General features: G+C 37.8%; 1 protein-coding gene across 1 annotated transcript; it reads left to right on the top strand.

Annotated features, from left to right (window-relative positions):
- Positions 1-1334: 1334 nt before the first annotated feature.
- LOC307259636 (C-reactive protein-like) lies at positions 1335-13611 on the top strand (the record flags this gene model as incomplete). Its single annotated transcript, XM_080039578.1, has 4 exons — positions 1335-1458; positions 1792-1849; positions 1976-2078; positions 13101-13611. Exons 1-4 carry the CDS (start codon positions 1438-1440, stop codon positions 13609-13611), a joined length of 693 nt encoding a protein of 230 aa, XP_079895704.1. The 5' UTR covers positions 1335-1437.
- Between the last annotated feature and the right edge of the window lie 227 nt (positions 13612-13838).

Genomic DNA, 13838 nt, shown 5'->3' with positions numbered 1-13838 from the left:
ACTCATATCTCCCTTGTATGGACTTGGGGCAAGTGAGGAAGTCGCATTACTCAACAGGTTAAATAGCAATGGCGGTAATGTTTTAAAGAGTTGTTTCTCACAACTGGCATTTCTGTTCAGATTTCTTACAGACCTCACCAGGAACTATGCACTCTTCTCTTTGGCTGTCCCCTCATACAACAACGGCTTTTTGATCTTTATGACAAACTCACAGGGTGTCATCAAGGTGAATGCTCTGGACGAGGGCGACGATTTCCTGTCACTGGCACTTGCTCCTAACACCTGGCACTCCATGTGTACCACATTGCACTTGATCATTCATACACATGAACATGATGACGCAATAACATGTTGCATGTTTGGTCTACAGATGCCATTGGACTCTGCTAGAGGACGACTCCAAAAGGCACATGCTCACGGCCCACCTTCCTCTCCAACACACACACACACACACACACACACACACACACACACACACACACACACACACACACACACACACACACACACACACTAAATAATAATGTGGGGGTCACTGAAAGACACAAAAAATGCCCACACATCACATAAAAATATAAACTCTTATAAAAAAATGTATTTTGATGTGTTTGCACTTTTTAAAATGAGTTGTGTGTTTTGATGTGTTTGCACTTTTTAAAATGAGTTATTTATTTTAATGTGGTGGCACTTTTTGTGTTTCATTTATAAGAGTTGATATTTGTATGTGATTGACCTACTCGTGATGATTGTGAATTAAACAGACGGATTTCAGAAGATGTACACAAAGCTTCGTTGCTTCATTCATCTTCTACCTCAACATGTACTTTTTACCACCGTCCTGGCCACTTGGGACCCTTAACAAACTGACGTATTTTACTGTGTACTAGCATCATAACCGGTGGAAACCGTGTATTATTATTCACCGCTAGGTGAACTCCGGCAGTAAAACAAAAAGAAGAAAACAAATAGGTTACAATTCTGACCAATGAAATCCACTTCCGGTGGAACTCCACTTTCCCCATGCGTCTCCAAATAGGTGCCTCTCGTCTCCGTTGGCAGCAATCAGGGTTGCTAGGCAGCACAGGAGCGGCGAGTCGTCACGCAAGGTAACGGCTTGTTACGTACACCGGAAATGCTCGTAAACGGAGACCTGCGGAGACTGTCTCGTTTAACAAGGCTCGTTGGCCTTAAAACCGGCCTTAAAATCGGCCTTCATAGGCTATAGCCTTCATAGACCGCGAGACTGCGTCCTACCAAGTGCGTGGTCTCTGAATCAAGACACAGCCTTAGTGTGATTGCATGAGCTTGAATCATCATGGACACACTGATTTGTTCATTCAAGTCAGGTGTTGGACTTGAATCCGTGCCTCGCTTAGCAAACTTTACTTGACAGCCCACAGTTGAAACAACCAAAAACTGAGACGCCAAGACAAGAAAATGACACAGCAAAGCCACAAGGTAATAGGCCTACTCTGCACATCTCAAAGCTTAAAGGTGGAGTCTGCGATTGAGGAGAATGCTTGTTGTTAAAATCACTTCGTCAAAATCCGTGAATATCTCCTCACGATTGTAGCCTATCAGTATGTGTGATGACAAATTCATTGTTAATACACAGCGTAGGGTAGGCCCTTTATGCTGTGTATTAATTGCCCCCAATTAAAACGTGGGGCTTGCATCTGCAGAAGTTGCCAGACGGTTATGAAGGAAGAAAATGTTTAGCTGATGTAATTTAATGACCAGAAAATTACTTCAAGAACAATTTTTATTGATCTTACATTATTGAAATCCTAGATGGAAAAACTCTTGCTTTTGATGGTGATGATTGTGTCATGTTGTGCCACACCCCAAGGTAAGTCATCATTTGTTCAATCAACTTGAATATCATTTTAATTTGAGTGATAGCTGATATTTATTTGAAAAATGTCTCCCCTCCTATACAAAATACATTGTTGGTTTGATTTTTCCACCTTTGCAGATCTGTCAGACAAGGTGTTCGTCTTCCCCAGAGAGAGCAAAATTGATCATGTTAAGCTCCTGACGTCTCAAACCAAATTCAACTCTGTGACCTTCTGTCTCAGGTAACTGGTGTCACCAGAATACCGCTTTGTTCATGGTGATCAGTGGCATGCACACAGACTCTCTCAGGGGCCCTAATTCTGTGTTCCAGACAACTAGGAAGTAGTCATTTTCTGACCTATAGGAAAATAAGACTGGAACGCTGTTTAAAAGTCAGAGTTCCTATCAGGGCCGCCGCTCCCTATACGCAGGGTACGCAGAGTGCGTAGGGCACCAAGTTCCTGGGGGGCCCCCAACATTTTTTTTAAAATAATTTTATTTTTATTTTTTTATGAAAAAGGATAAATATATGATCCGGGGGCTGCCCAACATTGAGGTTTTTAAAAAAAACTTCATGATGATCATTACATTACAAAACATATATAAATTAGTTATGAACAGGCCCATTGTTGTTTTGTCTTAATTGTGCAACCTATCCAGGAGTGGATTACTGCACAGGCATACCAGGCACAGGGGCTCAGGGGGGCCCTTAGCCAGAGATACTGATAGTAACTTTTCATGTTGCATAGTCAAAGAGCTCTGTCACTGATGTCAATAACAGGGTCCAAAAAGGAATAGACTAAATATAAGTATACTCATCAGAATGTAACAAGATAGAAATCATCATGGGCCCCTCAACTAGTAGGGGAGAAATACAAAGGCAAGTTAAAAACAACAGCATTACTAGCTCTGTGTAAGGGGCTCCATGAGGGGCCTTGAAGGCCCCCTCACACATACACAAATAAGCTTTCTATGTGTGAATTCTAAATTGTTCATAAAAAGTAGCTATCCACCCTTTATCTGTTGAAATGGGCCCCTCCATCATAGAACATGGATCAGAGTTGCAGAGTAAGGAGTGATGCCTGTTTAAAGCTCCCATATTATACACTTTTCGGTTCTATTATACACCATATTATATGGTCTTAGTGGTCCCTAATACGTTTTTCTTTAATTGTTTGCTGAAAAAAACTTTCAGATAATTTATTGTACTATGCTGATGTTCAGCTAATCTCACAATGGCCTATTTTTTAAAAAAGAGTTGCAGGTCCCCTTGTAAATATACAATCTTTGAGCTGCCCCCGCCCCCTGTCCGGAAGCGAAGCCAGATACGCCTCGCCCTCTGTCTGTCAGGGCCGTGGACCAATAAGAAATAGGGGTGTGGGCTGCACAGTGGAAGCTTCTGGCTTTACGGTTTGTGAGGTCAGAAAAGGGGATAATTCTGACTGGAGTGTTTTTGGGGGGAGGGGTGGGGGTTTCAGAAAAGGGGAGAGTGAGAAAAGGAGAGATTGTTATTTTCTTTAATATTTTGGCAGTCTCTAGGCACACCGTGGACGCATGGATATGTTGGAACACATTTAAAAAGTGCATTTAGCATAATATGGGACCTTTAAGAAAAATAATGTTCCCTCTGCATCTCAGGAGTTGATATAGCCTCTAACATTTCCTCTCAAAGTGCACCAGGGGGGAGAGGGGGGGGGGAGGCACCACTGACAATTTAAGCTTAGGGCACCCAAAAGCTTAGCAGCGGTCCTGGGGCCTCATTTATAAACGTTGCGTACGCCCAGAAGAGGGCGCACGCCAATTTCTAAGCAAATATTGGGATTTATAAAAACCAAACTTGACGGGAGATGTGCGGTCCTCCACGCAAACTCTGACCCATGCGTACGCACAGAAAGTGGAGAAAGGAGAAACGGCGACTCCGTCGGCACATGTATGAAGTGCGAGAACGAATGTGTTTGTGTAAAATGTATCCAGATAGGCCTATTATAAGCCATGTAGGTCTATCATATATTGGGAGTTCCTTTGCAAAACGGATGAAGCCATTCTTACAACTAATGAACAAATGCCTCCACGGATTTTTCCATGGAGTGATACCAACAAAAACAAAACGAATTAGGATCTTAAATAGCCTACAAACGGAGACATATGAGTGCAAATGAAAACAAGCAACGTTCGAATAAGCTCTGCAGTTATTAAAGAACCCAGGTCGAAAAGAAGTATACTTAATTGCATAAAAAATGTACTGGAAGTTCAAATAGTATGTTTGAAGTACATTGGTATTTCTAAAGTACTTACTTGAAATGCATTAAAGATACCCTTTCTTGCACTTTAACATACTAGTCAAAAGTATACTTTGATTACTAGTGTATTAAATATATGCTAAATTATGCTTCTAAAAAATATACTAAAATGTAAGCATATTATTTTGAACATTTTAGTGTACTTACCCAAAACATATTTATTTTATGCTTATTTATAGTGCTATTTTATAGTGCTTTGTTTAAGTGCATTTAAAAATAATTCCACTTCAAGTGTTATAAATGTATAGGCTACTTATAGCATGTTTGCTTTAATTGGTACCAAAGTATATTATTATGTAATGCACAAGTGCTTCACCCAGGCGAAAAAAAAGTATACTTTAACATACTAAATTTAAGCACACTTAGTGTACTTCATAAGCACAAAATTATTGTACTAAAAATTGTGTTATTTTCAAGTACTAAAAACGTACTTAGTATACTAATGATATATCATTATTGCTACTTAAGATATACTAAAATACATCTTAGTGTACTTGACTATACTATTTTGGGAGACACTTAAGATTAACTTAAATATACTTAAGTACACTTTTCTCTACTAATACTGTACTTATTTATAATGTTCTTTAGTTCGATTTAAATTATACTTAAATCCACTTTTCAGATTACTATTAATACATTTAGAATATACTGGAAATGTATTTCTAATTTAATCTTTATGTATTGCCATTGTATTTTAAATATATTTACAAACATAAATAAAAATTAAAAAGTTCTACTTAAGCATATTATAGTTCATCTTAATCTTGTCTCAAAATAGTACAGATAAGTACACTAAGTTGTACTTTAGTATGTCTAAAGTAGCACTCAGGATATATCATTAGTATACTAAGTATATTGTTAGCACATTGAAAATAATATACTGTGAGTACACTAGTTATGTGTGCAGAAAGTATACTAGATGTATTTCATTAAAGTACACTTCAACAGTACACAGAAAGTACATTTTTTCTATAATTAATTTGAATTTCAAATTACTTTTAAGTAAACATAAAACATATTTAGAACATACTTGAGGTAGAAAAAAAGTTTATTTTTAACATGCACGGCATTACAGGGAAAATGTGCATAATAAAGTACATTTAAATACATTAACAACTTCTTAAACAACATTTTCAAACAGTTTCTCTTCATCGTAACATTTTTATTCAAATTTGGATCATCTGACCCCAGAGAATTCTTTTTAGTCATACTCTTTAACAAGTTAACTAAAAAACAATAATGAAAAGGAAATAGAAATTAAACTTGAAATGGGGGAATGAACCAATGTTTCTGAATTGGGGTGGTAGTCCCCGTGGAGGTGAGACGGGCGGAGTGGACAGACAGGTGTTTAGAGGAAGATGATCTGAGAGAATGGGAGCCAGTGGGAATCTGGAGGAGATCAGACAAATATGGGGATGGCCTTGTATGTATTCAGTAGGATTTTGAATTGGATAGGGATCTGGACCGGGAGCCAGTGATGTGGTGGATGGAGGGGGTTCGAGTTATGATAATGGCAACTGAATTCTGAACCAGTTGAAGTTTATGGAGGGATTTGTGAGGTAGTCCGAGGAGGAGAGAGTTGCAGTGTGGCGGGTAAGGGAGGGGTGGAGGCAAGAGTACAAAGCAAGTACAGTATTATATCTTGACCAAAATTAAATGCAAATATTCTGGTATGGCAGAGCATATTTAAAGAAGCAAAATGTACAGAAATTAATATCCCATTATATAAAGCACAACAAGAATGATTATCTTAGAGGCATGCTCCGCATTGAAATGTCCTGCACAATAATAAAATGCTTTTTTCGCAAACTAAAACACAAACTGAAATTAAACATTACATTCTCCTATCTTCATCTTTCCAGTGGAGTGGTTTCCTTTGAGTAGGCCTGGTCAGCAAATTCTTCTGCAAATGAGGGCTTGCACTTCCGGCAGTGTTGTTTGGAAACTTCTTCATCGCGGTGTCTTTGAAAGGGACAAAAATTAAATATAGTTAGCAAAAAAGGCTTTAATTGTCATCTTTTCGGTTTCCATTTTGATCCTCTTGTTCATCCATGCTATATAGCTAAACCTGTAAAAACCTATGGTTAACTGTAATGTGCATGATTAAATATGCACTATTTAAAAACCTATTTTTTTTTTCTTACTAGAATATAATGGAAAGTTGTGGATGAATTGAGAATTTGTTATTTCAGTGATGAATGTATTCTAAAATGTTGTTACTGGGTTATTTCACAATGTGGACATGTGTGCCTGCCTTGCTAGCTGAGCTTAGACATTTAGTATGCTATAACGTTGTTGCTAACGGTTAGAATTCCACACCAACATTATCCAGCTTGCAAAATATTTTATAAACTCAGGGGATGCCCATATAATAGTAGATTAACCAACTGTGTTGTCTGCCGAAAAACTTACCTTCAAGAAGAAGTAGTTTGGCTGGCAGTATTTTTGTTTTTCCATGTCGGATTCGGCCATGACTGGCCCTCTTCACGGTGAAGTTCATCACGGTTGCTGAACAGAGCTGACTGATATTCCGTTCTTCTTTGTTCCCCTTTTATTATTTCTGAGCAGTCCACCTGCCGATGTCCGAAGCATAAAGCAAAGCAAACCTTGTGTGTCACGTGACTCGGTGACTGGCCCCCGATTGGCCAGTATGCACATTTGATTCGGAAACGTGGACTGTGATTGGTCGAATTAAATGCACTGCGATGACTGGCTGTTTTTTTTTGGTTCGGTGAGGTGAAGAGTCACCATGTCACCTGTGGAAGTGCACCGCTGCTATTCCTTCAGAACAGAACCTACATGTAAAGCTAAAGCCATTTAAAACAATGTTTACACGTTAGATTAAAGGGGGTACGTTTAAAAAAATTGGCCTATTTGGTATAGTGTTGTAATGAACTATTGAGATTTTTTTGTTGTTGTTGTAATAAGTAGGCCTACACTATAATTTACATTGCTAATATACATTTTATAAGTACAAAAAAATCAGAATTTTTTTATTAAAAGTTACATTAGTATAGTCTGAGATGTATAATATATATATATATATATATATATATTTAAATTTATAAAATAGGAGTGCACTTTGTGAAACTACACCTGCTCGGATTATACCTACAGTATAGTATAATGAAGTTTAAATGAATTAATATGCTTTAATAAAAATATACTTAAAATATATAAGAAAAATATGCTTCAAAAATCCCACTTCTGATAAGAAGACTGAAGCACTTGTGCATTAATCAAAGATTCATTTTTCTGTAAAGCAGCAAAGTAAATTTCCTGTTATCTACACATCTTAATATGTTCATAAGTCTAATATGTTTTCTGATTGCTGTCAAATGTAAGTGAAACAATCCAAGCTTTAGAATACTTTCCATGTGATGATAAGAAATACACAAGGTTGTACTGTTTTTTTATTAGAAATACTGGTGACTGCTGCATTAAATAAAAGCACATCGTCAATTGAAAGGTGCTCTGTTGTTGCTGTTCAGATTAAATTAGAAATACATTTCCAGTATATTCTAAATGTATTAATAGTAATCTGAAAAGTGGATTTAAGTATACTTTAAATCGAACTTAAGAACATTATAAATAAGTACAGTATTAGTAGAGAAAAGTGTACTTAAGTATATTTAAGTTAATCTTAATGGTGTCTCAAAATAGTACAGTCAAGTACACTAAGATGTATTTTAGTATATCTTAAGTAGCAATAATGATATATCATTAGTATACTAAGTACGTTTTTAGTACTCGAAAATAACACACTTTGAGTATAATGATGTTGTGCTTATGAAGTACACTAAGTGTGCTTAAATTTAGTATGTTAAAGTATACTTTTTTTTCGCCTGGGATGGCTACATACTGATGAATTTGTTCTGGTTTATAGTGTACTTATGAAGAATACACTAATTTACCACTGAAGTAGTATTCAATTATTAATATACTTATTTTAAGTGCACTTTAACACTGCTGTGCTAACAATGATATGAAAAAAAGTGTTATAAAAGTGAACTTATTGAAAGGGTGCTAAAAGTGCACTTGATAAAAGTAGATGCAAATACACTGACATTAAACTTATATTTAACACATTCGAAGTACATTTTAAATAAATATACTAATCAAACACTTATATATATTTCAGTGTTGGTATATTTTATATGAATATACTTAATATGAATTAATAAATAGTGTACTTTATCTAAGTAAACTAAAGTACTACTGAGGAAATAATATATTTGTAATTAATACATTTATAATATATTTTTGGTTTACTTTATTTTAACACATAAAGTGAAAATGTGCTAGAAATGTACTTTCAAAAAATTAAGTACATTTTTAGTACTTTAAAGTATATTACTTTTTTACCAGTCTTCTTATCAGAAGTAGGATTTTTGAAGCATGTTTTTCTTATACATTTTAAGTATATTTTTATTAAAGCATATTAATTAAACTTCATTATACTATACTGTAGGTAGCTATAATCCGTGCAGGTGTAGTTTAACAAAGTGCACTCCTAATGTATTATAAATATAATTACATCTCAGAGTATAATGTAACTTTTAATCAAAAAATTCAGATTTTTTTGTACTTATAAAATGTATTTTATGTAGCACTGTACATTAGGCCTACTTATTACAAAAAAGAAAAGAAAAAAAACATCTCAATAGTTCATTACAACACTATACCAAATAGGCATATTGTTTAAACGTACCCCCTTTAATCTAACGTGTAAACATGGTTTTAAATGGCTTCAGCATTTTGCAGGTAGGTTCTGTTCTGAACGAATAGCAGCAGTGCACTTCCACAGGTGACATGGTGAGATCTTCACCGAACCAAAAAAACAAAAAACAGACAGTCAGCACAGTGCATTTAATTCGACCAATCACAGTCCACGTTTCCGAATCAAATGTGCGTACTGGCCAATCGGGGGCCAGTCACCGAGTCACGTGACAGATTTCCGTTGCTGATAGAGACATACGGATAGGGCCAACTTCAAGAAAGAATTGGCGTTTGAATAATCGTTTCCAAGGTTTGCTTTGCTTCATGATTCGGACATCGGCAGGTAGACTGCTCAGAAATAATAAAAGGGGAACAAAGAAGAACGGAATATCAGTCAGCTCCGGTCAGCAACCGTGATGAACTTCACCGTGAAGAGGGCCAGTGTGTGTCTGCCAAGCCGAATCCGACATGGAAAAACGAAAATACTGCCAGCCAAACTACTTCTCCTTGACGGTAAGTTAAATTTTTCGGCAGACAACACAGTTGGTTAATTTACTATTATATGGGCATCCTCCGAGTTCATAAAATATTTTGCGAGCTGGATAATGTTGGTGTGGAATTCTAACCGTTAGCAACAAAGTTATAGCATGACTAAGCTCAGCTAGCTAGGCAGGGACACATGTCCACATTGTGAAATAACCCAGTAACAACATGTTAGAATGCATTCATCACTGAAATAACTAATTCTCAATTCATCCACAACATTCAATTATATTCTAGTAAGAAAAAAATAAGGTTTTTAAATAGTGAGTGCATATTTAATCATGCACATTACAGCTAACCATAGGTTTTTACAGGTGTAGCTATATAGCATGGATGAACAAGAGGATCAAAATGGAAACCGAAAAGATGACAATTAAAGCCTTTTTTGCTAACTATATTAACTTTTTGTCCCTTTCAAAGACACCGAGATGAAGAAGTTTCCAAACAACACTGCCGGAAGTGCAAGCCCTCATTTGCAGAAGAATTTGCAGACCAGGTCTACTCAAAGGAAACCACTCCACTGGAAAGATGAAGATGGGAGAATGTAATGTTTAATTTCAGTTTGTGTTTTAGTTTGTGAAAAAAGCATTTTATTATTGTGCAGGACATTTCAATGCGGAGCATGCCTCTAAGATAATCATTCTTGTTGTGCTTTATATAATGGGATATTAATTTCTGTACATTTTGCTTCTTTAAATATGCTCTGCCATACCAGAATATTTGCATTTAATTTTGGTCAAGATATAATACTGTACTTGCTGTACTCTTGCCTCCACCCCTCCCTTACCCCCCACACTGCCACCATCCTTGTCCACAGTCTCCTCGTCACTTCCCGTCCGGATTATTGCAACTCTCTCCTCCTCGGCCTACCTCACAAATCCCTCCATAAACTTCAACTAGTTCAGAATTCAGCTGCCCGCATCATAACTCGAACCCCCTCCATCCATCACATCACTCGTGTCCTCCAACAGCTCCACTGGCTCCCGGTCCAGATCCCTATCCAATTTGAAATCCTACTGAATACATACAAGGCCATCCCCATATTTGTCTGATATCCTCCAGATTCCCACTGGCTCCTGTTCCCTCAGTTCATCTTACTCCATACACCTGTCTGTCCACTCTGCCCGTCTCACCTCCATGGGGAGCAGAGCATTCAGCCGCTCTGCTCCCCGTCTCTGGAATTTACTACCACCCCAACTCAGAAACATTGGTTCATTCCCCCATTTCAAGTCACAACTCAAAACACATCTGTTTAAAACTGCCTATTTAATTTGATGTAAATTGCTCTGCTTCTCTCTGTTGTTTTTATTGTTGCTTTTATTTTATATTGCTCACTACTGCTTTTTAAAAGTTTTAAATGTCTGTATGGTGTCTTTGAGTGCAGTGAAAGGCGCCTTTAGATAAAATGTATTATTATTACTCTGGAAATATTTTGTCTGTTATGTTAACAATCTCTACATTAAATTCAGTAAAATGATGTTCTCTGTGTGTGTTGGCATTTAAATACATTTTTTACAGCGTAATATATTTAAAATGCATTATTTTAAATGCATTATTAATGAGCTATAGTCTATATTAAGTTGTGTTAAAGTATGTTTTACTGTATGTTTTATTATACTTTTAGTGGCTCTTCAAGTATACTTATAATAATATCATTAAAAAAGAGCAAATTTAAATGAAATTAAAGATCTACACAGAGAGCACTTCAAATGTGACTGAAAGGGTATTTTAAATATAATTTAAAGTAATACACTAAATTGCATTAAAGTTCACTTAAAGTTGTTCCAATTTAACACAATTAAGTACACTAAATTGTATTTATGTTCATTTTAAGTTGAACTTTAGCATATCTAAAAGAGCACTTATCATACTTAAAGTTGTTCCAAAATAACACACTTAGTATGCACTTAGTATTAGAGCACGCAAAATGCACTAAGTATGTTTGGGAAAAGATCTACTTAAGTATACTTCTTTTCGACCTGGGAATAACCTATCTGCATGTTGTGGAATTAATTCTGATAATATTGAGGTGGAATACAGCCTATTACTTTTACACTGACGCTGTTCTCGATGCCTCAGTCAGGCAGACAGGAGTGCACCTTTTCATACACTAATGATAAGCCTACTGTACATCACATAGGCTACTGTGATTTTTTTCACGGCTTTTAGTCCGTTTTATCTATGTGTTTTTCTTTGTGTTTAAGCACGTCGCAATTGTGTTTTGAAAGGGACTGTGAAGTTTATTATTAACCCTCCGCCGCCCGTCACTGCCCCGGGATGAATTCTCCGAATCTGTATCTCATGGGGGGTCTCAGTGCCCCCCGCTCGTGGCACAAACACTGTTGTGTGAGGATATGCACTTGTTTGCGTCCACTTTTATGTCGGATCACTTCTTTTTATTTCGGCCACAGCGTTCACAGAGATCGCCACAGGCTGCACTCTATCGCCTTTACGCTCACACTGCCACCAAACTATATTTTCCCTGTTCGCCACTTCTCCAACGGGTACTTCGGGGTGACCGCAGTGATCCACACCGTGTGGAGTTTATTTTTCCATTTCCCTTTCAGTCGGCGATTGCCACTACCGCCTTCATGCACTCAGTAAATGATATTAATTCGGGCGTGTCGATGACTATGTATGGGTAAATATGGGCGGTACGTGAAGCCCGCAAAGGCTGCGCCACATTTAGAGTAGATTGTGATTTATAAAGGGAAACAGGCGTAGGACGTGAGTGCGCACTGTTTTATAAATCCGAATATTTTTGTTCGCACGTACGTCCTACATTTCTTCCGTACGCCAGCTTCCACGTGAATCCCACGCAAAGCTTTATAAATGAGGCCCCTGGTTCCTATCTGAGAAAATGGAGAAAATCAAGCTACCCCAACTTCACGGAGAATCAGTTTTCTGACGTTACATCAATCATCATAAAACGCATAGATGGATTATGAGATAATGGGCCGGGCCCCTGGGCCCAGACTCTTAAAGGGCCCCCCACTCCTCCTTATCCATTCACATACACTGACTTGTCTTCAAAGATCACACAATTAATGGCAACAGCATTATGGAAGTTAGAGTTTCCCACTGGATTTTGGGAGACTGTGGCGGGATACCCCGGACATGCAAAAACAATACAGTAGATTGGTCTGCAGACTCATGTTATATGATATGGAAGGGCCCAATTTCAGATAAAGAGTGGATAGCTACTTTTTATGAACCACATCACTATAGAATTTGCACGTAGAAAGCTTATGTGTGTGTGTGTGGGGAGGGAGGGGGGGGGGGGGGCAGGGCACTTATGAAGCCCTGTAGACAGAGCTACTACTGCTGTTGTTTTGCACTTGCTTTTGTATTTCTCTCCTACTAATTCAGGGGCTTATTCATTGTTACATTTGAATTGGTATCCTTATATTTAGGCTATTCCTTTAGGTTTTTGGGAAGACTTTTGTGATCTCGTTATTGACATGAGACGGAGCTCTTTGACTATGCAACATGAAAAGTTACTATCAGTATCTCTGGCTTAGGGCCCATCCTACTTCTCTGGAACACACAATTAGATCATGTCAGAGGGGCACATGAGCCACTCATATCTCCCTTGTATGGACTTGGGGCAAGTGAGGAAGTCGCATTACTCAACAGGTTAAATAGCAATGGCGGTAATGTTTTAAAGAGTTGTTTCTCACAACTGGCATTTCTGTTCAGATTTCTTACAGACCTCACCAGGAACTATGCACTCTTCTCTTTGGCTGTCCCCTCATACAACAACGGCTTTTTGATCTTTATGACAAACTCACAGGGTGTCATCAAGGTGAATGCTCTGGACGAGGGCGACGATTTCCTGTCACTGGCACTTGCTCCTAACACCTGGCACTCCATGTGTACCACCTGGCGCTCTGACAATGGGTTGGCTCAAGTGTGGCTAGACGGGAAGGCCTCTATCAAGAGATTCATCAAAGCTCAGCCCATCACTGGATTTCCCGTCACCATCCTGGGTCAGGAGCAGGATTCATTGGGCGGGGATTTCAATGAAAAACAATCTTTCGTTGGGTTCATTACTGAACTTCACATGTGGGACTACGTTCTCTCCAGTGCTGAGATCGACCGATATATGAAGGACGGAGCATTTTCTCCAGGCAATGTGTTCAACTGGAGAGCTCTGTCGTATGAAATGAATGGGCTGGCTTTGGTGGAGGAGGAGTCTGCAGTCATGTAACAGGGTGTGAAACGGTAAATTATTCACTGCAGGTTAATAAAATATTTTCAGAATCTGACAAGATGGCCATTGTCTTTTTACACACACACACTATCATTTGCAAATGCATAACAAGTAGTTTGATCTTAATAGTTACACATGCGCAAAAGGGACCAAAACCAAGATTTAGAAAATATGTTTAATCCTTTCAAATCAGACATGAAAAACAAAACCACATAACTGAAACA

Source organism: Ammodytes marinus (genome assembly GCF_949987685.1).
Source record: "Ammodytes marinus genome assembly, chromosome: 13".
Taxonomy (NCBI): domain Eukaryota; kingdom Metazoa; phylum Chordata; class Actinopteri; order Uranoscopiformes; family Ammodytidae; genus Ammodytes; species Ammodytes marinus.
Note: the sequence above shows the minus strand (reverse complement) of the source record. Positions and strands in the feature narration are given on the sequence as shown.